Source organism: Mirounga angustirostris, unplaced genomic scaffold (assembly GCF_029215605.1).
Source record: "Mirounga angustirostris isolate CCGP_5_RB_7025 unplaced genomic scaffold, mMirAng1.0.hap1 SCAF_6, whole genome shotgun sequence".
Lineage (NCBI taxonomy): Eukaryota > Metazoa > Chordata > Mammalia > Carnivora > Phocidae > Mirounga > Mirounga angustirostris.
Window position 1 is genome coordinate 32,755,246 of NW_026991714.1, and position 21,883 is coordinate 32,777,128.

Sequence of the window (21,883 nt, forward strand, 5' to 3'; positions counted from 1 at the left end):
CAAGAGTTGCACATGTGAACTTACTGCCTGATGGTGTCACACCTTCTCTAGGAACCAGCACCCCTTCGTGTCTCCAAACAGAGGAAAGCCTGTAATGCCAGCCAGGCCCCTTCTGCAAGGCAGTTAAAACACCTCTAGCTCTGGGGACGCCTGGGTGGCTCAGTCAATTGAGTGTCTGCCTTTGGCTCTGGTCATGATCCCAGGTTTCTGGGATCAGCCCCACATCCGGGCTCCCTTCTCAGCAGGGAAGTCTGCTTCTCCCTCTCCCTTTGCCCCTCTCCCCTGCTCATGCGCTCTTTCTCTCCCCCCCCCACCACTCACTCTCTCCCAAATAAATAAAATCTTTAAAAAGAGTTTATTTATTTGACAGAGAGAGACACAGCGAGAGAAGGAACACAAACAGGGGGAGTGGGAGACGGAGAAACAGGCCTCCCGCAGAGCAGGGAGCCCGATGGGGGCTTCCATCCCAGGACCCTGGGATCTTGACCCAAGCTGAAGGCAGACGCTTAATGAGTGAGCCACCCAGGTGCCCCATAAATAAGTAAAATCTTAAAAAAAAATCTTAAAAAAAACCCCACCAAACCTCTAGCTCTGCCTTTGAGAGAAAGGTTCACAATGGGTATATGGGCTTTGCACTTTAGGCTGACACCTTACACCCCCAGTACATCCCTCCTGTGACCTGACATTGCCCTGGTGCAGGTAGCTAGCTACCTTGACCTGTGCAACCCACACATGCCCAGTCTTCACCCTGGAAGCTGCCCGTGGGCTGCTGTGCACAGTCCAGGCCTCTGGAAGTCCAGCATGAACCCCACAAGCTGAATGGCAGTAATGGGGTCAGGCTTCCCCAGTAATTAAGGCTCCCAGGTGTCCCTTATTGGAGAGTGCCCCAGTCAGCCAGCCTGCCCCGTCCATTTTTCCAACTCTGCCTTCAGCAGAAATGTGTGCATTTGTAGATGCCAGGTATCCCAAACAGCCCCCTCCTGTGACCCGGCCTCGCCCCACATTGCTCTGCTCCAGATGTCTGATGACACTGACCTTTGCTGCTGGTGCATGCCCGGTCCTCACCCTAGCAGCAAGCTTGTGACCCAGCTCCTCCCCCACTTGCCCTGTTCAGGTCTCTGGTACCGCCAGCTGTGCCACCCGCATGTATACAGTCTGAATGCCATCAGCCGCCTTTGGGCAGCGGGGGCTTACGGAGCCTGTGGAGCTAGGACCCCTCGTCAACCATCTGCATAGCCTCAAAGATAGAGGGAACCCACCCTCCTGAAAACTGGTCTGAGTCAGCTCCTAAAAAGAGCAACCATCGGTCCCCAAGTGGATTTACTATCTGCTGGGGTCCCAGGCTTCTACAGTCATCTAGGCTCCCAGGTGTCTCTTCTTGGATGATAGATACCCTAACCAGCCTGCATGATCCAGCCCTGGCAAGGCCATTCAGATAGTCCAGCTCCGCCTTCAGTGGGACTGTGTGCAATTGTGTAGGTTAGGGCTTGGAATTCGGCAGCTACCTTGTAATCCCAAGAGCCTGCTCCAGCAGCCAGTCCTCTCCAGAGGCTAACCCGGGTCAGGGGCTCCTCCACCCCGAGCTGTGCTGCCTGCACATGCGCGGTACATACCCCTACGCGAGACTTGAGCAGGCCTGGCCTTCAAGCCCGTGGAAGTCCGGCCAGGCCCCAGCTACCAGCATAGCCAGCAGCAGTATAGCCTCCGGCGATGTGGGGGGAGCCCTCTGATAATTGCTCTGAGGTAGCAGCTGCAAATGGGCAACACTCAGTCCCCAGGTGGACCTGCTGCCTAGTAGGGTGCTGGGCTTCACTAGAAACAAAGACTCCCAGACATCTAATACAGGACACCCTGTCCTGCCGGCCACCTGGACCCACCCTGTCAAGGAGCCTGAACTCCCCAGCTCTGCCTTGGGGTGAATCTTCCATAATGGAAGGTAGATCTTGAATTGGGCTGATGTGCTGTGCCTCCTAGAGCTGGCTGCTATCATCTGACCCTTCCCAACACTTGCCCTGTGCCTGGTCCCCGGCACGCCTGACCTGCACATACTGTGCACACATCATATGCGTTCCATCAGCCGCCTTTGGGTGGGCGAAGCTCTCCAGGCATGTGTAGCTAGCACCCATCTGCAACCACCTTTGTAGGCGCAAAGGTGGAGGTAGCCCAACACCAAAAATTGCTCCGAGGTGGCCACTGGAATGGGCAATTGTCTTTACCTGGACTTACTTTCCGCTGGTGTTCGGGCTCCTGCAGCAATCAAGGCTCCCAAGTATCTGTTAGTGGAGGATATTCCAGCCAGCTCACAGCATCCATCCTAAGCAAGACAGTCCAATTCCTCCAGCTCTGCTTTCAGGGGGAATAAGCACATCTCTATAGGTTAGGGCTTGGAATTTGGCAGATGCCTTGTAACCACAAGGGTCCACTCTCATGATCAGGCCTCTGAGGACACTTGCCCTGTTCCAGATCCCTGTACACCTGCACACGCTTAGTCTATACCCTCTCAGCAGGCAGCGCATCAGGCAGCGAGTCCAAACGGGCCACCTGGGATCTGTGATTGCTGCAGATGCCCAGGACTCCGGCAGAGAGTGAGTCTACAAGGGGACTGACCTTTGCCAGTTTAAAGCTACCACCTCAAAACCATTTTCGAGTGGTGGCCTCCCTCCATCCTAGAGGCTATTCAGGTTGTTTGCATCTGGCCTGAGCTCCATAGGCTTCCATAGCTAAAGGCCTACTGATGCGTGGGGACCACAGATGCTCTGGCGGCATAAGTCAGAGTAGTGAGCGATGGGGAAAAGCGCAATGTCAGGCAAGGCTGGTTCATAGAGGGGGCTGTTGGGGATATCTAGCATTACCTAATTCTAAGCCTTAACCTACACAATGTGCACATTCCTGCTTAAAGCAGAGCTGGGGGAATATGGACTGCTTTGCTAAGGCAAGCCTGGGCAGCTTGGCCAGGGTACCTTCCAATAACACGCACTCGGAAGGCTTGATTGCAGCAGGAATTGGGGACCCCAACAGGCAGCAGGTCCACAGGAGGCTTGGGGGTGGGCTTTCTCTTACTCTTGAGGCAATGTCAATGATTGCGGATGGGTCATTGTTCCATAGGCCTGTAGGTGTGTACTGTGCATGTATGGGCCTTGAAGGTCAGGGTAGCCAGAGACCTGTTCAAGGGCAGGTGTCAGGAGAAGCTGTGTAATGGGAGTGGGTAGTTAAGGGTACGAAGCATCTGCCTAATTCCAAGCCCTAACCTCCGCAAATGTGCTTTTTTCCCCTGAATGCAGAGTTGGAAAAAACTGGACTGCCTTTCTAGGGTCTGGTCAGGCAGACTGGTGGGGTTCCAGAAAAATAAGACATGATTTTAGTGTTTCAATGAGCTAGATTTCTGTGTTTCTGGGGAAAAAAAAAATAGCAGGTGCATTTTTCTGGAACTCAGGTAAATTTGAAGTCAATACAGTTTGGGGGAAAGGGAGAGTTTCACAGTTTCTCTCCAAATGATTTTTTATTTTTTTAAAAGATTTTATTTATTTATTTGACAGAGAGAGAGCACAAGAAGGGGGAGTTGCAGGCAGAGGGAGAGGGAGAAGGAGGCTTCCCGCTGATCAAGGAGCCCGATACCGGGCTTGATCCCAGGACACCGGGATCATGACCTGAGCCGAAGGCAGACGTTTAACAGACTGAGCCACCCAGGCACGCCTCCAAATGATTTTTTAAAATGCATTCCAATTTTTGATTTATATTATATTATGTATTGGCATAGCGTGCTGTAAAGAATAATTCATAGCAATGAAACGATTTTAAATTTAACCTACCAACAGTTATCTCATCACAAAATTGAAGGTGAATATGGCCACGGGGATGTTTTCTTACTCCATGCATTTGAAACTGCTGCGATCACATTCTGAATGTCCCATTGATTTCTGAAGTCCCTGGAATAGCGCCTTTTTTTTTTGTTGTTACAGTTTCCTGATTTTGCGGCTATATTGGAACTGGCTTCAAAGGTCAGGCAGGCATCTTATATATTTGGCTAATCCATGTTAGCTAAATCTGGCTTTAGCTATGTGGAGAAAGATAATGGCTATTTTGAACTACTTTTGAGCGGGGCTTTGGAGGGGAAGGAAGGACATGAATCATGTGGGAGCTGCTCAAGCTGCTCAAGAGGGCACAAGATATCAGCTCAGAGAGGGTGTGGAAGCTCCTGCTAGATCCTTCGTTGGACTTTAACCCAGCCCAATGTTTAACCCAGCCAGACTGTTATGAAACAGGGGCTCTTTGACGAAATATTGGAAAGTATTTAGACCACTAAGGTCAGAGATCCATGAAGCTCCAGCACCTCCAAGGACTCCTTCCTTCCTTGACCGTGGGAACGGGCTAAAGATAAAGGAAGCTTCTGTTTCCTACCTCAGGAGCAGGAAGGGAAGCAGGAATGCTTCAGGTTGGCTCACAGAGGTATGTCTGAAACCGGAGATGCATTTCTCTCAAAGCAGTGATTCAGAGTGAGGCAAGAAAACCTGTGGGGGCAGGTCCCATTCGAATGTTCAGGCCAGTAAAGTGGTCTAGGATGTCCAGGTAAGTAATAAGAACAGGGATTATTCAGTAGAATTTTGCAATCGTAGAGCTGGAAGGGACCTCAGTAGCAATCTAGTCCAAAGTTTTGTTGCTACGCAACTCTCTCTTCAAACAAAAGCTTCCGCAGGAGCCCTAACACAAACCTATATGAAAGCAGGATTGCTAGGGGTGCGGCTCGGAGGGTCAAAAAACCCACAAAAGCTTACTGATAAAATTAGAATAACTTTAAGAACTGGAAGAAGTTTTATTTATATCATTGAGAAGCTAAAGCAACATTGGTCACAAAGAATAAAGTTCCCCAAACTGACACATTCTTATATAAAGTGAAAAGCCTTTGAATCTTTAAAGACATTTTTATCTGGAGGCATGAGAACGGGGAATATGACTTTTAGTCACACGGAAATGAGCCTTAGATGAAAATTTTCAGATTTATGGACTATGCTATGCTGCTTTGGGACAATGAGTCCCCAAGCCCCACGAGGTGGCGCCCCTGTTCGGCATTTTGAGAACGTTTGTTTCTCTCTTGGAGGGTCTGTCGGCCTCGTGTTTTGTAGGTTCAAGGAAATCCGATTAGATACCACGCACAAGGAAGCCACACTTGCGTTCTTCTATTTCAACCTCCTTCCCTCTCACTTTCGTTCCAACGATAGAAATCCACATAACATTACGGTTACTGAGGTTTCTCCACTTTTCAGAAAAGGAAGAAACAAATTCCCTAAATATTCCCAGGGGGGAAAAAAAACAACCACAGGAAGAGCCTTCCAGGGGGCCTGGTGCAGCCAAAGGAAGCCTGGGAATTTGAAGACTTCTAGTTCGGGCTGCGCCAACCAGAAGATCCGGGGAAGCAGGGCTCCCCTGGCCTCAGTTTCCTCGTCGGTAAAATGGCTCTTTGCGCCCTACCATCCGCGGCATCCGGTGGCAGGGGAGTCAGACACATGTCAGCTTAAATTCTGGATCCTACTTAAATCTGTAAAAGGGGGATGTCATTATGGTGTGGTCGCTGAGATTAAGGAAAAGTGTTCGTAAGCGCTGGTACAGTCACTAAATGAGTTTATTACGCTTCCTACGTTCTTATTATTGCTTTCATTACCCTCCGGCGGGAGGGGGAGAAGCTCCTCCGTGGCAAAGCCTAAGGAAATTACACGTTTTTCATTAATTTTTTTAAAATACATATTCAAGGGAGGTTTCAGAGGTTCAGGCTACAACGTGCTGAAGGACAGTAGACGGTGAGGGGCGGGCCGCACTTCTGAGGCAGAAATCCGGGGCTAATCGCTACTTTCACAAATCCTCTGTCGGGGCTTTTCTCCCCGCCGCGGTAGCGGCCCCCCGGCCCTCACTCGCCGACAGAGAACACCCGCCGCCCAGCGGACTGACGTCCCGCCCCGAACCTCCCGGAGCCTGCGCGAGTGGCCGTGCCGAGCGCCGCGCGGGGGGGAGAGGCCTCGGGCCCCGCCCCCATGCGTCACCGCGTAGCGGCGAAGAGGCGTTTCCCGGGGCGTGCCGCGGTTGCTAGGCGACCACACCGCTCCCCCTCCCGCCCCTGTCGCTCCCGTCCCCACTCCCGGCCAGGCGAGTCGCGAGCAAAGGCGCGCGGATCTGCAGTGTCTGGACGAGATTCCCCCGGGAAGCGTCGCGGCCCCGGCGGCAGCCGCCCCAGCGCAGGTGGACCCTGCACTCCGGACGCTCCAACCGCCGCCCCTCCCCCCGGGAGTCCCGAGCTAGCGGATGGGAGGCACGGCTCGCGGGCCGGGGCGGAAGGATGCGGGGCCGCCTGGAGCGGGACTCCCGCCCCAGCAGCGGAGGTAACGGCGCCGCAGGGTAACGGGCTGGGGGCGCCCGAGTGGGCGGCTGGCTCAGGCTGGCGAGGTCCGGGGGCGGGGAAGGCCAGGGCTGAGGTTGGAGTGAGCCCCTAGCAGGAGGGACGAGGGAAGGGTTCTGACCGCCTCCGGGGGACCGGCCCACCTTCTTCCCCTCCGTCAGCTCCCCTCCCCCCGCAGCCCGCCGTGATCGGGGGAGGGGGCTAGAGCGGAGTTAGGAGAAGCAGCCCTAGATCGGGGATATGGTAAGGAACTCTAAGAAGCTGGGACTTTTTAACAAACTGGGGGAGGCAGGGAGCAATACCTTTCAAGGAAGCCCTGTTGCTCAGAGCAGATAACCAAGGGCTGAACTCGGGGTTTTGCCGTGAGGGGTGCGGTCTGGCTTCGGATATGCAGGTTAAGGGTTGTGCTGAGTAGGGCTTTCTGGGGATCCTATTTTGAGAGATTCTCCACCTTGCATTGTATTTTACACGTAAAAGGAGACAAGGGACCCCCCGCCCCCCCGCTTCATTTGCATGCAGACTTCCTTTGGGTAATTTCCTCTGCCTATTTATAGGAATACTTGCAGGTCTTCAGTGTCTTTTTCTCTATAAATGTGAACGCCTGTCCCATTTTATTTATTATATTCATGCTGTTAGCGAAGAGTCAGCCATATCCCGAATTTTTAGTTGTCAGAGAAGCAGTTTCCATTAAAGATGTAAATAATGCTATCAGAATGTGAGCTAGTTTTTAAAAAGAATATTCCAAAAAATGATTTTAGTGGACTTTTTAAATTATTTGTATTTCTATGACACATCAATTGAGAAAGCTCTAGAACTAATTTTACAAAACCGTTTCTAAAGGCAACTTTAAATTTGAAATTAAAAAATTGAAATAAATATTTCAGCATATTTTAAAAGATTTTTAAAAATTCTTCCCCTGCAACCCAATCATCATTATTGTATTTGTAGTGTATTATGTAAAAATGATACAATGAAAGGCTGATATGTATGATTGGGAAATTCATGTTCTTAGTGGCAGATGAAATACATTATCTAGGACCATCTTGTGGATTAAGTAAAACCTCTCCCTCTTTTGTGGTGGAGGCACAGCCCTAAAGAACACAGAGGTGGTCCTTAGTCCTTTAGCATTTAGCTTCCACCATCTACCAGAAAATGAAGTGGGTAAAGAAGTGAAATTCAGTACATTTTGTAATTTAGAGACTCCCTTCAGTATTTGTTGTGCTTTTCACTGTATGTTTCTACAAGTTAGATAGATGTTAAGTGGGTGCATAAATAAATAATAAAAAGAAGAGAGCCCTAAGAAGACCTTTTATTACTTGCATGTAGACTGGAACTATTCTTCCCATTATAACATGTGGAAAACAAGCTCAGGAAAGAAGGTAGTGGTAGAGCTGAGATTAGAATCCAAGTCTCCGACTTTTAAAATATAGTTACCTCTGCCTTTTTTTTTTCCTCTGTCTTTTCCTGTTCTGGTTAGCTTTCAGGCTTCAGATTCAAACTAGCCTTTCTTTTTTCAAGTAGTAAGTTAAATGAGATCCTTTTGATAGTCCCTTTTTAAAATTTTTTTTAATATTTCATTTTTAACTAATCTACACCCAACATGGGACTTGAACTCACAACCCCGAGATTAAGAGTCACATGCTCTACCATCTGAGCCAGCCAGGCGCCCTGATAGTCCCTATTTTTTAACAACATTCACAAAGTAAGACTTGTTTTAATTATTTCAAAATACAAACCTAGAAATGCTTTCCTTTTTAAAAAAAAAAGAAAAGTTGGGTTTCCTCTGTTCTTTTGCCAAATACTCCAGTTGTTTGTATTCAGTGCCAACATGCAGTGTAGACATTTTCTTTGTATTAGTTATTTGTGGCAGATGTGAGGCAGTAAAGGCACAGAATGTTTTGAAAATACAAGTTTATATACTTCAGTTACTGATGAGGATTTTATCTGTAATCCTTTCAACTAGACTGGGGGATGGTGTCTATGATACCTTCATGATGATAGATGAAACCAAATGCCCACCCTGTTCAAATGTACTCTGCAATCCTTCTGAACCGCCTCTACCCAGAAGACTAAATGTAAGTAAATGAAGCGGTTCTTTGCTCTCTAGTTGTCTTGGAAAGAAGGAAGTGCTACTTAATGCCCAAGGTACAGTTGCCTCTCGCTGGCAACCCAGACTCTTTTGTGTCCCTTTGGTTTCTCTTGACTTTGAAATAACAATTGCTGTGGTCCAAGTTTAGCTTTACAGACTGATTTTGATTTGGAGTCACAAGGATTCCTTTCAGTCACCGGGATAAATATATGGCATTAGTAAAAAAATAATAAGCTACTTTTATCTGCTGAATGTTTATTTTGTTATAGAATGATACAGTGTGTTGTAAAAACTCATTTTAACAAAAACCAGAAACAGAAAATACCCCGAATTCATAGATCTGCCCATTTTTTTTTTTCCTGCCAGATAGAAATGCAGTCCTAGCTTATTAGTATGCTACAGAGAATCACTTTATGGATCATAAATAAAATTTGAATAGTACGGTTTGGTTTTGATGCATTTAATCATTCTGGATCTTGTAGACATTTAGCTTTTGACACTGTTTTACTTAAGGTAATAAATTAATTCATATTCCCTCAGCATACACAGAGTAGTAGGGAGAATAGGGTTTGGACGAGTTTCAGGATAGAGAGAAGCTATCCTGTGACTTTAACATTTGCTGCATTTATCACCTAATGAACAAATTGAATAACTGAATATACTGATTTGTAATTTCTCCTTCACATTTCTGCATTTAAGACCTCAAATTGTTTCTATATTCCAAAAAAAATCACATGCATTTTTCATAGCCCTCCCCAACTTTTTGTCAGCTTTTGCTATTAAAATCAATCTTTTCACTAGTTCTGAGGCTAATATTATTACAAAGTATTGCCTAAATATATTTGGAAGGCTGGTCACCCTATTTTTAACCTGTTCTCTGGAGTACAGTAAGTTTCCTTTACATTCTCAGCAAGCTTATTTCTTTAATATGTGAAAGACCTCTAAGAGCTCCAGAATCCCATACTCCTCTGGTTGACCATCAGTTTTCTTGGTTACTGGCTGCCGATTAGCGTGTCTCTGTGGGAAACTTTTTTGAAGTTGGGCTGGTGCATTAACATGTGACTTAAAAGTTCATTTTTAACTTTAATTTAGAGTTAGCCAATGCTAATCACCTCCCAGCAGGTCAATTAAATTGTATGTTTCAGGATCAAAATGAATCTCTTACTGTATAATATAAAGAGTAACCGTTTTTTGGGGACATAGGCTTTTCATTCTAACCTAATGGTGTCTTTGCAAACTTTGCTGAAAAAAATGCTCTTTGACCTCTTGTTGACATTCATAGTTCATTATGACGTGACTCCATCCCCAGATTCTATTGCTCTTTTCACAAAGCCTTTAGGCTTCATTGTTTACCCAAGATGTTCTTACGTTCTCATTGTATACTATGAATCATCCGCTTATAGGCTTTTATTGGGTTAAGCTTTGTGTTGCAGATTTAGGGCCAAGAGCTAGGGAAAGAGGATGGAGTCTTTCATGTCTGGATGAGAAGTATATTCCTTCTCAGAATTTCTCAACAACATCTTCAAGACTTGATTAACACAGTTGAGGATTCTATTTGAAATGTCAAGAGCCCTCCAAATTAACAGTGTATGTGAAGCATTCTTAAATAAAACATGATTAATCAGGCATTACCTGTCCCTGTAGTATAATGACATAAGAAAATAATTGGTATAGTTGGTCATATATACTGTTCGGTTATTGTGATTATAACTACAGACTAGAAATGTATAGTATTTTATAACTATTATACTTTAACATGCGTGCAAATTGTAGATTCTACTAGAACAATGGAAGGAAGATTTTATTTATAGCACAACAGTCTTGATACATAATTGATTCAGGCCAGGATTTGAGTTATGTACAGGAAAGGAAAGAAACCTAAGAAGAGAACCCCTCCCTGTGTGGAAAAACTCCTTCCTGGAATTCTTCAGATTCACTGGAGATTCAAACCTTGATAATCCATAGTGGACTGTACCTGAAACATGGTGTTCTGTTCTGGGAGCCACACTTCAAGAGAGACATGAAGCCTGTGTTGAGAATGTGAATAGGATAGTAAGTAACCATGTGAAGTAGAGGATGTAATGGGATGATGAGCCCAGGGAAAAATGGTGGGGGCAGGACAGCCCCTTTTAGGTATTGAAGGACTTTTACATGAAATTTGGACATTCCTATGTAGTTCCAGGGGGCAAAATAAGACTCAGTTTACAGGGAGAGAGATGTAGCCTCACTCTAAGGAAAAACCATGAGTCAGGAAATCCAAGTGACATCCTTAATTTTATTGTAATAGTTCTGTGAAAATTTAAGTTTCCATTCTATATCTGTTCTTATTAATGTTCTGTGCCTGAGACCCTCTCTTTATCACAAACAGAAATGAAGACCTCCAGAGCCAGCACATTCTTACATGTAGGCAGAGTAGGTAAAATACCCGGGGATGGACCCTCAAATCCCTTTCGTACCAGCTTGTCACTGATGACCACGGTTCCTAGAGAGTCATTCCTTTGGGTTAAGGCATTGCTCTTCTGTTAAAGTTCCAATATCTTGGAGAGGTGACACCTTAAATTGTATAGCAAGTTGAAAGCAGGTTTTATGCCGGAGAGAAAGTGCGTGAGGTATTTCCATGTATCCTAAAGGAGGGCCTGTTGTGGGGCCATCATGCTGCAGGAGACCTGTGTAGTGCCAGATGTCTGGTGGAGGGAGACTGGAGATATGGAAGGAGGTCCCACAGAGAGAAGAGAGAAAGGGAAAGGACAAAGAGAGGGCGTATAGTTTAAACCTTAATATGTTGAGAATTTTGTCTAATTATTACCAGTGTTTGTAAAATGTTTTATAGCTTGTAAGGGTCGTTCACGTATATTATTAATGATAATTTGATTCACACAGCATCCCGCAAGTAGGTTTTATTCACATTTTATAAATAAAGAAACTAAGGCTAAGAAACTGGGCAAAAGGTCAAGCAACCTGCCCAAGGACCTACAGCTTTTAAGCAGGATAGCCAGGACTCCAACCTAAGCCAAGCCTGTCAGGCATCTCTTTTCTTCAGCACGTGTCCCCACCACACTCGCAGTAAATATGTAGGTGCATTAAAGTTAGGTAGTGAAAATTCTAAGGAAAACTGGCTGAGATGCATGCAAAGTTTCGCTTTTATTATGTAAATCTACCTAAAACCAAACAATTTTAATTCCCTCATTCAGCCAAACCTACCTCCTCGGGTGGGGCTTGGATTCTCACTGTTATTCATCAGATACATAAAGAATTGGCCCAGAGGATCTCAGAAGTTCTCTCTGGCTTAGAACTCTTGTGATTCAGTGAGCTGAGCTACAAGCATTCAGTCATTTAGGGGGGAACCTGGGAGTAGATAATGAAGTCTTGCTTGATTCCAGGCCACAGCCATCATTCAGCCCTAGTGGAGAGTAGTACAGGTACTAGGAGAACCCGGTGCCAAGTGGTGTTCGTGGGAAGGGTGCTGGACTGACAGAAGACCTGGGTTCAAATCCTGTCTCTGTCCCTTAATGGTGCGTTATCATTTATGGAACACTTTTTTTTTTTTTCTTTTTCTCTTCCTTTTCTTTTTATAGAACACTTTAATATGCATATTTTGATTCTGATATATGCCCTTAAGAATTGGGAAGATACTTGAAACAGTAAACAATATGAGACAATATGTATATAATCAAGTGCCAGATCAGGTGGTACGGATTTGAAAAGCTACAGTTAGGATATGAGGTTAATTAGCATGGGCTTGGAGTAGTTCTAGATGGAAGGGAGGGACTTGAATTGGGCCTTGAAAGAGTGCAGGATTAGAGTGGGTGGGGTGAAAAGACTCAGCAGAAAGACATACCTGTTAGAAGGAACTTAGCACATTTAGGGTTTGGTAAGAAGACCGTTCTCTCTTGAACAAAGCAAGGCATGTATCAGGGGTTGAGGTGGCCGTAATACTCAGGGGGTCTGAAGATCGATATAACACAAGTCTCTATTGACTCCTGCTTTACTTATCTCACTTTTGAGTCATTGTAACCTACGTGACTGGACAGTTTTGTTGTCGTTCAGGCAGGGGAGGGATTCTTTCATCCTTCCCCTATTTTTAGTGGCTTTACCGTTAACATTCGTTTTTCTTTTCCATAGATCACTGCTGAGCAGTTAACAAGAGATCACACTCAGCACTTTCTGAATGGAGGTGAGATGAAAGTAGAACAGCTGTTTCAAGAATTTGGCAACAGAAGATCCGATACTCTTCAGCCAGATGGCATCAACGGCTCCGAAAAATGCTCTCCTACTGCCTCTCAGGGTAAAAGTTCGGATAGCTTGAATGCGGCAAAACCCAGCAGTTCAGCCAAAGCATCCAAAGTGGTACCACTGACGCCAGAGCAAGCGCTGAAGCAATATAAACATCACCTCACTGCTTATGAGAAGCTGGAAATCATCAATTATCCGGAAATTTACTTCGTGGGCCCAAATGCCAAAAAAAGACATGGAGTGATCGGGGGTCCCAGTAACGGCGGGTATGATGATGCAGATGGGGCCTATATTCACGTGCCTCGCGACCATCTAGCTTATCGGTATGAGGTGCTGAAAATTATTGGCAAGGGAAGTTTTGGGCAGGTAGCCCGGGTCTACGATCACAAACTTCGACAGTACGTGGCCCTAAAGATGGTGCGCAATGAAAAGCGCTTCCATCGTCAAGCCGCTGAGGAGATCCGGATTTTGGAGCATCTTAAAAAGCAGGACAAAACTGGTAGCATGAATGTCATCCACATGCTGGAAAGTTTCACGTTCCGGAACCATGTTTGCATGGCCTTCGAATTGCTGAGCATAGACCTTTATGAGCTAATTAAAAAAAACAAATTTCAGGGTTTTAGCGTCCAGTTAGTTCGCAAGTTTGCTCAATCCATCTTGCAATCTTTGGATGCTCTCCACAAAAATAAGATCATTCACTGTGACCTGAAGCCAGAAAACATCCTTCTGAAACACCATGGGCGCAGTGCGACCAAGGTCATTGACTTTGGGTCCAGCTGTTTCGAGTACCAGAAGCTTTACACATATATCCAGTCTCGGTTCTACAGAGCTCCAGAGATCATCTTAGGAAGCCGCTACAGCACGCCTATAGACATATGGAGTTTTGGCTGCATCCTTGCAGAACTTTTAACAGGACAGCCTCTCTTCCCCGGAGAGGATGAAGGAGACCAGTTGGCCTGCATGATGGAGCTGCTAGGGATGCCACCACCGAAACTTCTGGAGCAATCCAAACGTGCCAAGTACTTCATTAACTCCAAGGGCCTACCTCGCTACTGTTCTGTGACGACTCAGGCAGATGGGAGGGTTGTGCTTGTGGGGGGTCGCTCACGTAGGGGTAAAAAGCGGGGTCCCCCAGGCAGCAAAGACTGGGTGACAGCACTGAAGGGATGTGAGGACTACTTGTTTATAGAGTTTTTGAAAAGGTGTCTTCACTGGGACCCCTCTGCCCGTTTGACCCCAGCTCAAGCACTAAGACATCCATGGATTAGTAAGTCTGTGCCCAGGCCTGTCGCCATTGAAAAGGTGTCAGGCAAACGGGTGGTAAATCCTGCAAACACTTTCCAGGGACTGGGTTCCAAGCTGCCTCCGGTTGTCGGAATAGCCAATAAGCTTAAAGCTAACTTAATGTCGGAAACCAGCGGGGGTATTCCTCTGTGCAGTGTACTGCCAAAACTCATTAGCTAATGGACAGTGCTGTGCCCAGAGACGTCTATGTTTGTATTTTTAATTATCTTGCAAACCTGAACATGGGGAAAAAATACAAGCCCATTGGTGGATATGTTTTTGTTAGACTAGATTTCTTTTTTTAACAAGGCAAAACATTTTTATATGACTGTAACAGAACTCTTTAAGGGCTAATTACCTAACCAGCCTGTGTTGGCCATCCTGGAATGTACATTAAATGACTTTTTATAGGTCAGTGCATCTCCGTTATTGTCGTCAGATGTACAGCACCTTGTATATGCTGCTACTGGTTTAAGTCCCTTTCTCTCAAGATACAAGGTGCCCCGAGAAGTGTATCCTGACCTCTCGTCACTTCTCGTTTCCCTCAGCCTCTGTTCCAGAGGGGTAGTTTGGGACACAGCCGTGGTTCTGGATGAGAGCTGAAGCTAGCCCTTTTGCCCCAGCAGGCCATTCTCACCTCATCCCAGGTGAAAGGGCTCAGCAGAATATGGGGCAGAGGAAGGTTCTGGAACTCTTAGTTACTTGAAGAAATGGTGTCACTGCTTCTCAATGACTCATTTCTGTTTCTCTCAATCCTGTGATGTGTACCGTTTTAATTTTATATTGTTGTGGTTATTTTTACGATTTTTCTGCTTCTGATTTGTTCCCCGGGAAAAGCATTTTATGGATGTCCTACCACTTACCAAGTGCTGGTTTTAAAACTTAAGTCCTATGTATCACTTTACCACCCCACTGCACCCCTGTTTCCCGGGGACATAAAGCAGCTTCTTTGCCCCAGATGAATGTTAAAGGTAGAAGCAGCAAGCCAACTGCAGTTCCCGAGTTTCTCAGAACCCTGGAGACCAGCCTCCTTGCTGTATTGCCATGGACTTCTTCCTTACAAAAGTGATCACTCTCAGAGAAACCGAACCACGGCCCATTGCCCTCCTCTCTCCCCAGCCCTCTGCCACCTCAGCATGCCACGATCTCCCCATGGTCAATTTAAGCCAAAGACTATTCCCCAGATTCTGAGTGAACTTCAGTTATAAGAAAATCCACACACTGGTGGTAATCCATTTCTTTTTCCTTCACTTCAACGGCCTTTCTTTTTCTCTGCTAAGATTCAGTGAGGGCTGCAGTAAAGCTAACTGCCAGCCAAATGTCTTTCTTGGAAGGGTGGAGAAGGTACAGTAACTAAATAACCCAACGCTACTGTTTTCTTCCCCTCTACTTTCACCCTCCAAGAGTATGCCCGAACTCTGTCCTCAGAGTGGATTCTCTGAGGTAGACCATTGCTTTCTTCAACACCATTCTCAGGATGACCCAGTTCCGTTTTTACTGTAGAATTTAGTCTGCAACCTCCATAAGGTCGGAAGATCATAAGATCGCCGGGCAGCACCATAACCAAAAGAAGAGAAATGCCAGGGGCACATCACTGAAGGAACCCCTGCCTTACCCAAAAGCACTCAGATTGTCACGGCACAGGCTGTGAAAACTGAGAGCAAACCACGTGGCCTTGGCCCCGGGCACAAGGGTTCAGACTGAGGCCTCAGTCTCTTGAAAAGGGCATGTCCTGGTGCTTCTGGTGACTGAGCAACTGCACTATTTAAGACTTGAATCGCTTCCTTCGCCCCGGGTTTACAGAAGGCAATGGAATACACACCTCCTGTAGGCCCCTCCAACTCCTGCTAAGCTCTTTACCTAACGGAGAAGTGGCAGAAGCAGCCCCCACGTTATCTTGGCAGAGCATGTGTTGAGGTGGTTTTGCCTGTTGTTATCAGTGTGGAAGACCTGCTCTTTTAAGCAAACAGTGTTAAAAAGACTGCTGCCCCAAACACATCTGCTGTGCCCAGGATCTGGATGTTTGTGTTTGTTGTGAGTGATCTCCTTGGTCAGCCCACACCATCTGTGACGGGAGAAAAGGGAACCTGTGGCTGAGGTTGGCACGTGGTCTGTTCCTGTGCATTGAGCAGACTTAGGTTACTGAAACTAGGCCAAGTGACAGGCTGTAGACTACCCGTGACACCACAGACAAATTCTAGAAAGCTCTGGGAAGGTGGATGGATGTGTTTCCGCCTAAGTTTGGCAACCTAGAGAGTGACACAGCAAAGTCATCCAGGCTGGCTGGGACGCCTGGCTTCAGCAGCCGAGTCAGGTTTGGGGAGAGTGGGCTGTTTAAAACGTGCTGGCTGTGCCAGGTGGATTTGGGGAGGTTTAGGAGTTGGTTTCACGTTTAGGGGCAAGTTACCATTTTTAAAGGCTGTTACCCGGTGCCCCCTTTTATCAGCCACTGTTAAATTGTCATTTGGATCGCTGCCCGTAGCAGGGAGTGACTGAATTGGATCAGAGTTAGTGCAGAGATTCAGGCTGTCTTACTGACAGTTACTGAATTGTTCTTTAGCCATGTTTGTTCTTTTGGTCATTTCAATTAAACAGGTCAAGTTGGTTGACTTCTACTGATTTTTGAATTGACAGAATCAACTAAGTTTCCAAATTGCTATTAGCACTGTGAAAAGAGTTGGGTAGGAATTTTTGTTTAATTTTATTCCTACAGTCATTTTTTTCTCTCAACATGACTTTGAGATCTAATCCAGCTAATACCTGCTCCTCGTATCATACTCTGTCCTACCTTCTGGCCTCAGAGTGATTGATCTGTTCATTCATCACGTGCTGTCATGATTTCTCCTTTATTGGAATGTAAGCTTCAAATGGGCAGGCCCATGTCTTCGTGATGCTCTAAATGAACCAGTTGTAATGCTGTTGATCATGTACAGGTGATGGAGGTTCATTTCCCTCCATATACCAGGAATGTGCTCACCTCTCGTCATCTTTTTTTTTTTTTTAAGATTTTATTTATTCATGAGAGACAGAGGCAGAGGGAGAAGCAGGCTCCCCGCAGAGCAGAGAGCCCGATGCAGGACTCGATCCCAGGACCCTGGGATCATGACCTGAGCCAAAGGCAGACGCTTAACCGACTGAGCCACCCAGGTGTCCCTTCTTATCTTCTTTTAAATTGACCCACACAATCTCCAGTCTCTAATCTCTCCTTTTTGAGAAAGGGTAATCGGAGAAGGATTACGTGAGGACACCTCCTTCTGGTCCAGCACTTGACATCTTGGTAATAGTGAAAAATGCAGCCATAAAATAACCTTAACTATGACTTAAAGATTCTGTTTCTGTCCCTTGGAGACTCTGAAAGAGGAGAGGGTGTATACCTGGCTCTTCCCCCAGAAGACTGGTTTATGACTATAGTAGCATGCTTTAGTCCTCGGTGTGGCTTTTTGTTGGCTTTGGTTTTTGCTTTTTGGTTTTTTTTAGAGAGGGAGAGAGACAGAGGTGGGGAGAGGGACGGAGGGAATCTTAAGCGGACTCTATGCCCAGCTTAGCGCCTCGATCTCACAACCCTGAGATCATGACCTGAGCTGAAATCAAGAATCTGATGCTTAACCAACTGAGCCACCCAGGTGTTCCTAGTCCTAGGTGTTTTAAGAGGGTTTGGGACAGACGGGTTAGCTGGCTAATGTCATTATACTCCTAATTTTTTTGACCTTTAATCTGTTGAGAGTGAGATTTATTACATGATCAAAAAACAACAGAACAAAAGATTAAATAAAAAGTTCAACTGTGAAACAGTTTGGATCTGTAGCAGCTGGTCATGTTGAAACACTTTCTGTTTTGCCTAATTCCAAAGTAGGCATAATTAAAGTTAAATGCTCAATTTTAGGTAGCGGCTGATAAATGCTTCTGAGCTTGATAAATGCTTCCCGAGCTTTCCTAACAGAATACTCTTACTGCTTTAGGGAACCGTGGAAAACTTGTAGTTATTTCTCATGCATCTGTTGTTTGATGTCCTCAGCATGGAAGATGGAAGAGTGGCAACGATCATCCGGACTGCCTCTGTACACTCTTCTCTCCTTTGAGAATTAGGAATAAGTACTTAACCTTTGAACCAGGTGACAGAGTATGTTTTCCTCCAGGTCTTCGGTCGTGTTGGAGATGACTGGTCTGTAGAGCAGCTGAAACTTACTATACGCATAGCAACTGCAGCTACCCATGATATGAATGACCTGGAGTCTTCCAAATAAGGAGAGAGACAAGACAAGACAAGGGATTGGCACGTCAAGGAAGAGTTGTCCTCTGCCAGGATCAGCCTCCCAGTTTTAAATAATATTCCTAATATCCTCAGTTCAACATGTCCCACTTTCATCTTCAACCTGTATTTCCTAAATCCCAGGAATTTAGAATTTACTTCCAAACCTGGCCTTCAACCATAATGTGATTAGCAGTAATCCTTTCCAAGTGTCTGTTAAAGTATGCCCGCTAATTTCAGTGAGGTAAGTTCTTAAGAGTCACAGTGAACCCATCCTTGTAAGGACTAAAAGCTCCGGTCCCTGAGATCCATAACCCCTGAGATAAGCCAGAACTACAAATACATCGTCTAGACTTTGAAGGAGAGAATATGATTCTTAATATAGCTCACCAACCGCTAAGTCGTGCCTAGACTGTCATAATTTTTCTATAACAGGAGAAGCCTGCCTGCCTGTTGCTTAGAAAGAGTCTCACCTCCTCTGCCACCACACAAATAAGCTAAAAAAGAAAGAACGGCCCCAAATCAGGCCAGATGGTGACCCATGACTATTTCAGCTCAGGATGCCAGCCTCTAAAGCATCAGGTTTGAATCATTTTGGTATCATGGGATTCTATCATTGTTCCTTTGAATCTGCTGACACGCTTCCTCTGGAAAGTATAGTTTGGCACGGATGAGTCAATGGATTTTGTTTTGTTTTATTTTGTTTTTGGAGTGGGGGGGTGTTTGTTTTCTAAAAAATAAAGATGAAATGCTTTGAGAATTTTTCAGCATCTCATGATTGTTTCAAAACCAAGTCTGAGGACTTCCCCAGATGGCCCTGGGTCTCATATCCTGAAGTGTTACCAGTGTGGTGAGTGGGCACCAGTTACTATGGGTTATCAGTGCTGACAATGATAAAGTGCTCAAAAAAGGAAATAAAGGGGTAGGATGAGAGACAGCCTTGCAGAGATTCTGCCTGTCTTGTAGTTCCCCAGAGCCAGGGGACATACACCCTGACTTTATAAAGAAGGGAAATAGGAAGCCATGTAGGGATGGCCATTTTCCCAGGGGCCCTGAGCATCAGCTCTCCCATCGGGATTTCTGACATTCAGCCTTCAGGGACCCAGGCTTAACTTAAGGATGAATCCTAACAAGCAGCTTCAAGGAATACAGTTTTATTTGGGAAGTTTCAGTGTTTGTCTTAGGCCCTGGCCTTGTACCATTCAATAACTTAAAGAAAGCCTGAGGGAATGGAGCGCATGGAAGGAAAGGGAAACAAAGTTCTTAGCGGCCCTTGGGCAGCTTCACTCCTGCCTGCTTCTGATCTGACCCTGCACCACTTTTGCCCTGGCAACAGGAGCTCAGTGAACACTGAGCTCAAGGACTGCCTTCTGCCACCCTTGAATCGTCCCCTGGATTCTTGATTCTTGAGCAGGCTTTTTGCCTCTGGGAGCCTGGCCTAAAGCTGGAGAAGGGCCTTCCTGTACTCACATGAAAGCAGCTACACATTAAGAGAAACCATAGGCCAGGCAGATTCTATCAGCCTTCCACATGCTGTTCACATTTCCCCACCATCTGGTATACCCCAAGCCAGGACAGCCCCAGGGCTTTTCAGAACTTAGAGCTTAGAGAAGGCAATGAAATGGCACTGAGAACGCTTGGTGTGTTGTCCATTGCTCTTCATTATCCAGGAGGGCATTTCAGTCCAGAGGCAGAAACGTGAAGTGACAGCAACTTGACTGTGACAATGCTAAGGTCTGATCTTGATCTTTCTAGAGCATGAGCCTGGACACAGTTTGACCTTGTTTTGCAAAGGCTTCCCAGCCCTGCCTCTGCATCTGGCTGCTGACAGGCTCCTGATGCAGGAGCAGACCCAGGATACCCAATCCAAACCACTGCAGAGATTCCTTAATCATTCCCAGGGTGGATGAGGAGCCCTTGCCCAAATATCTCTGCCTTCTGAAGCACATCCGTACAGGCCTTTGTTAGTGCATTTATTCTTTCAACCGTGACTTATTTATTGAGCAACTGCTGGGGTCGGGGGTTGGGGAAGCTCTTTAGTGGCCTTTGTCAGGGATGGGAGCATCCACAGCATTGCCCACCTCTCTCTCATAGGTTTTGTTATTTAACAAAAGCGAGGCAATGGGCTTAAAGAAAACTCCCAAGTTACCTACGCTCTGTTCTGGTTTTAAATTTGTGGAAATCTGTAAGTGAATGGGGCAGGGAGGGGAGATGGATTCAGAAGAGAACGTTCTGAGTCTCTGCGTATGGTGTGAGGCTTGTGTTCTGAGCTGGTGGAGGAGGAAGATGGGGGAGATGGAGGTATGAAAGAGCCACCATCCCAGAGCTACTTGGCTCTCAGTTGCCCTCCATTTCTGACCCCGAAGATGAGATTGGGTTTACCCTTGGGGTTGCTTTAGCATGATTTCAGGCCAGGGGTTTGACTTCTGGTACACCCTCTTCAAACACCCATTCTATCCCAAGTTAACTCTCCAGAGCAACCACAGGGGCGGAGGAAGGAGCAGGCACCGGAGATCCCTCCCACTCTTCCCTCTGCCCGACCTCCTTCGACAACTTGCTGGCTAGCTTTGCTATTTTCTCCGGCGGCGGCCGTTCGGACATCGTTCATTTCGGTCCCATCGTCAAACCCGGGCGGAGCCTGAGACCGAGGTGAATACTTGGGATGGATGCAAAAACTTCCCCCCTGAGGTCATAGTCTGCAGTTTTTGAGCAGCTGGCCCTCACTGTCCGGGTTCCAGTCCCATCTCGGTAAACCTTTATTCAAGCGCTCCTTTCTTCTCCTTGGATCCCCAAATCACTCTCCGCTTCAAAATGCTAGAGGGACCGTCCAGGCAAAGCAGCATGAGTGAGAACGGGGGAGGCTTGCGACTTCTCTGGGGGCGCCAAGCGGAGGGACGGACCGCCGGGGCCTCCCCTCAATCCTGCCGAAATAACAGGGGTCAGGAGCTTCCGCGGCAGGTCTTCCTGCAGGGACAGCTCTTTCCCAACGGCAGGGTCACACACGCCACCCCTCCTACCCTTTCCAAGCCCAACCTTGGGCAGCTGCATTTTCAGAGTAAGCCCTCCGTTCCTTCTTTATTCCCGGCCCTGAATTCTGCTGCCTCCCCAGAGAAAGGTGCAGCGTTAGCCGGGAGACCCTGGGTGGAGCTGGGGCTGGAGGAGGGGGCAAGGCTGGGATTTCTGGGACGGCGGAGTCTCGGTAGGTAAAGTCAGAAACGGGGGAGGGAACAACAGCAGGCCCCCCGGAGCCCTGGGAGTGCCCTCCCCCCGCCCCCCACAGCAGCCGCTCCGCAGGGGCACCCCAGAGGCCCCCCTCTCTTTGCCTGCCTTCTCTGTTTTTCTCTCCCATGTTCTGTGTGCCAGGTGCCCTGCTGGGCAATTCAAACATGACTAAGACACAAGTCCTTGCTCTAAAAATTTGGTGGAAGTTAAACAAAGCTCAGGCAGAGTTGAAATTCAGGGAGCTATATATGATGTAGACATGCACTAGTGCCCTAGGAGTAAAAAAAAAAAAGAAAGAAAAAGGTGGGGGTGAAGGTCAACAAAGGAGTTTTGCGGTGGCTGCCCCTCTCCATCACTAGCCATGACCTTGTCCCCCACTGACCACCCATTGTCTGCAATGCCTCCTGCCTGAGAGATCATG

At 46.7% G+C, this 21,883-nt stretch overlaps 1 protein-coding gene and 1 long non-coding RNA gene across 5 annotated transcripts in view; one reads left to right on the forward strand and one right to left on the reverse strand.

Moving 5' to 3' along the window:
• The window catches only part of LOC123846064 (uncharacterized), a 77,862-nt gene that overhangs the window by 29,165 nt on the left and 26,814 nt on the right, over positions 1–21,883 (reverse strand). The window lies entirely within an intron of this gene.
• DYRK3 (dual specificity tyrosine phosphorylation regulated kinase 3) lies at positions 5,985–14,406 on the forward strand. Of its 3 annotated transcripts, none has more exons than XM_045877100.2 (3): positions 6,140–6,368; positions 8,349–8,460; positions 12,597–14,406. In XM_045877100.2, the coding sequence occupies exons 1-3, from the start codon at positions 6,292–6,294 to the stop codon at positions 14,169–14,171; spliced, it is 1,764 nt and encodes a 587-aa protein (XP_045733056.1). In that variant the 5' UTR covers positions 6,140–6,291; the 3' UTR covers positions 14,172–14,406. The 3 variants fall into 3 exon arrangements, with proteins under 3 accessions (XP_064450126.1, XP_045733056.1, XP_045733057.1); XM_045877101.3 differs by lacking the exon at positions 6,140–6,368 and adding an exon at positions 6,389–6,628; XM_064594056.1 differs by lacking the exon at positions 8,349–8,460 and having other exon boundaries at positions 5,985–6,368.

What these genes read in the sequence shown, in the direction of transcription:
- DYRK3 (XM_064594056.1), top strand. Translation starts at nt 6,024, where the DNA reads ATGCGTCACCGCGTAGCGGCGAAGAGGCGTTTCCCGGGGCGTGCCGCG. An exon ending in CTCCCGCCCCAGCAGCGGAG is followed by an intron (nt 6,369 to 12,596) that starts GTAACGGCGCCG and finishes TCTTTTCCATAG; the next exon opens with ATCACTGCTGAGCAGTTAAC.